Genomic DNA, 2,672 nt, shown 5'->3' on the forward strand with positions numbered 1-2,672 from the left:
ACCAGGACCAGGACTCTGGACCAGAACCAGGACCAGAACCAGGACCAGGACCAGAACCGTCCTGAGCTGCGGTTCTTCTGCTGCTGCTTGTTTCTGCACAAACATCAATAAATGATCATAAAAATGTTTCTCAGCTCAGGAAGTTCCTGGAATCTGAATCCTCCTCCTGCTGGAGCCTCCGTGTCGGCTCCTCCCTGCCTGACGCTCCGCCTCCTGCAGGAGGACCGCAGGCAGACGGAGACGGACGCAGCAGAGGACAGATCAGAGGACAGAGCAGGATCTTCATCATCTTCATCATCTTCATCATGGACGCTCTGAGGAAGGGATTCTCCATGGCCAAGGACGGCGTGGTCGCCGCCGCTGAGAAGACGAAGGCCGGCGTGGGCGAGGCCGCCACCAAGACCAAGGACGGGGTCGTGTATGTGGGTAAGACCACCGTGACCTTTGACCCCAACAGGGTCACTTCCTACAGAGAAATCTGGAGAAAAACGGCTAAAGGATGAAAAACTGAAGATTAAACTATAAAATGAATAATATTTAACAGACTAGAGGAAGAAAACAGAGAAAAATGAAAAAGCTGAGAAACATTTACCTCAATGAAAAAGAGAAATTGTTTTAAAAGTAATTAAACTCTTAAAATTATTTAAAAGAGACTGAAAATAAAAACTAAAGGATCAGAGGAAACAGAAATATTTAAAATCTGCTTCATGTTTGATATGGATAAAGATTTAAAACTTCCACCAAACGTCACAATATTAAATATATTCAGGAGAAAATAAATGAAACATAAATGGAAGATTAAAACAGACGCTGGGTTTTAAATATTAACGATAAAATCCTTCAGGATGAGAGAAACGCTGAGTCATCATGGCTGACGGTTTAAATCTGCAGAGGAAAATTAAATATAATAAAAATCTAGATAAAATCATATGATGGGCTGCAGAGCGAAAACATCGACATGAGCAGGAAGTAAAATATTAAACCAAATAAATGTTTCCTTCACATTAATACACTGTAAAAGCGAAGCAGGAAAATCATCCATTCATCAAATATTCATCACCTCTGACTTCCTGCTTCGACTCATCAGAAGCTCATCTTTCAGATTCCCCCCGAACGCCTCACACTGCTGGGAAACGGAGACCAGCTGACCGGGACTCAGACAGAACCGGTTCTGTCCGACCCGACACCACACACCGAGCCAAGAGCCCAGAACCCGGACAGAACCTGGACCACAGTTCCTCTGGAGTCCATTAGAGGGCGCCAGGACAATAATAATAACAATAATAATAATAATAACAATAATAATAATAATAATAATGATGATGTTTAAAGCTCATCCCAACAGTTTGGTTCATATTTCCTCTGAAAACCAAAAGAAGTTTTTCTAACTTATCAAAGTTTCAGGTTTTAGTTTACAAAGATTACTTCCTGCTTGCATCACTTCCTGTTTGCATCACTTCCTGCTTGCATCACTTCCTGTTTGCATCACTTCCTGCTTGCATCACTTTGTTTGCATCACTTCCTGCTTGCATCACTTCCTGTTTGGATAACTTCCTGTTTGCATCANCTGCTTGCATCACTTCCTGTTTGGATAACTTCCTGTTTGCATCACTTCCTGCTTGCATCACTTTCTGTTTGCATCACTTCCTGCTTGCATCACTTCCTGTTTGCTCCACCAATGCTCCCAAACTAATGAACGACTCTCACCTGAACATTTGTTGTTTTCTCACTTACTGTAATGTTCAAATACAGATTATGTACATTTTGCAAAGTGGGATTATGAATGAATGAATCATTAATATTTCAGTTCAGGCCGAGTGGAGAGAAGCCTGATGCTGCAACATGACCTCTGACCCACATACCTCATACCGCCCCTGACCTCTGACCTCGGTTGGTTCTGGATGAGGGAACCCAGAGGCTCAGCTGAAACATTTAAAATCATTAGTTTCTGTTTGAGACGATGAGTTTCAGACTGAGAGCTGCTGGTGGCGGGTCAGAGGTCAGAGGTCAGGGGTCAGTCATTAATCAGCTGCTGTTGATTCTGTAAAAATCTCTGAATTCAGACTGAAAAACTCAAAGACCTGATTAGCTGAATGAATGAATGAATGAATGAATGAATGATTCTGAAGGTGGAATCGGGTCAGAACCAGAATTGGACCCCGGTCAGCTGCTGACACGATGAAGATCAGGACCTTGGTCCTCGTCTTCCTCAGCCGTGAACAAATAAAAAAATTTAAATTTAGCTCCAGTTTTACAGTGAAATGTTGTGAATCTTGTTTTACAGGAAACAAGACGATGGAGGGAGTGGTGACGAGCGTGAGCACAGGTAGAACCACTGATCCCATCATTAATTAGTAAATCACAGGTATAACCATTGACCTCACCATTAATTAGTAAATCAATGATCGATTCTCATCATTTCCTGCTTCCTGGGAAACACGACTTTTACCTCTAAACTCGTTCAGTTAATACAAGTTTAATAAATTAGAATCTTTGTTCACAAAGTCCTGCTGTTTCCACACTTATGTTGGAATTAATCATTAAATAATTAAAAACAAAAAAACATTTTAAATTATAAAAATGTTCAGAGGAAAAATCAACAGGAAAACAAATATTTACACATTTTGGACACAATGTCCCCCAGATGGACACTAACGTCCCCCAGATGGACG

General features: G+C 41.4%; 1 protein-coding gene across 1 annotated transcript in view; it reads left to right on the top strand.

Moving 5' to 3' along the window:
* Positions 1–83: 83 nt before the first annotated feature.
* The window catches only part of sncga (synuclein, gamma a), a 13,108-nt gene continuing 10,519 nt past the window's right edge, over positions 84–2,672 (top strand). The window contains exons 1-2 of the mRNA XM_008430481.2: positions 84–426; positions 2,285–2,326. Of these exons, the coding sequence (XP_008428703.1) occupies positions 306–426; positions 2,285–2,326 (163 nt within the window). The 5' untranslated portion in view covers positions 84–305. The remainder of the gene's footprint in view (positions 427–2,284; positions 2,327–2,672) is intronic.

This window comes from Poecilia reticulata, linkage group LG15 (genome assembly GCF_000633615.1).
Source record: "Poecilia reticulata strain Guanapo linkage group LG15, Guppy_female_1.0+MT, whole genome shotgun sequence".
Taxonomy (NCBI): domain Eukaryota; kingdom Metazoa; phylum Chordata; class Actinopteri; order Cyprinodontiformes; family Poeciliidae; genus Poecilia; species Poecilia reticulata.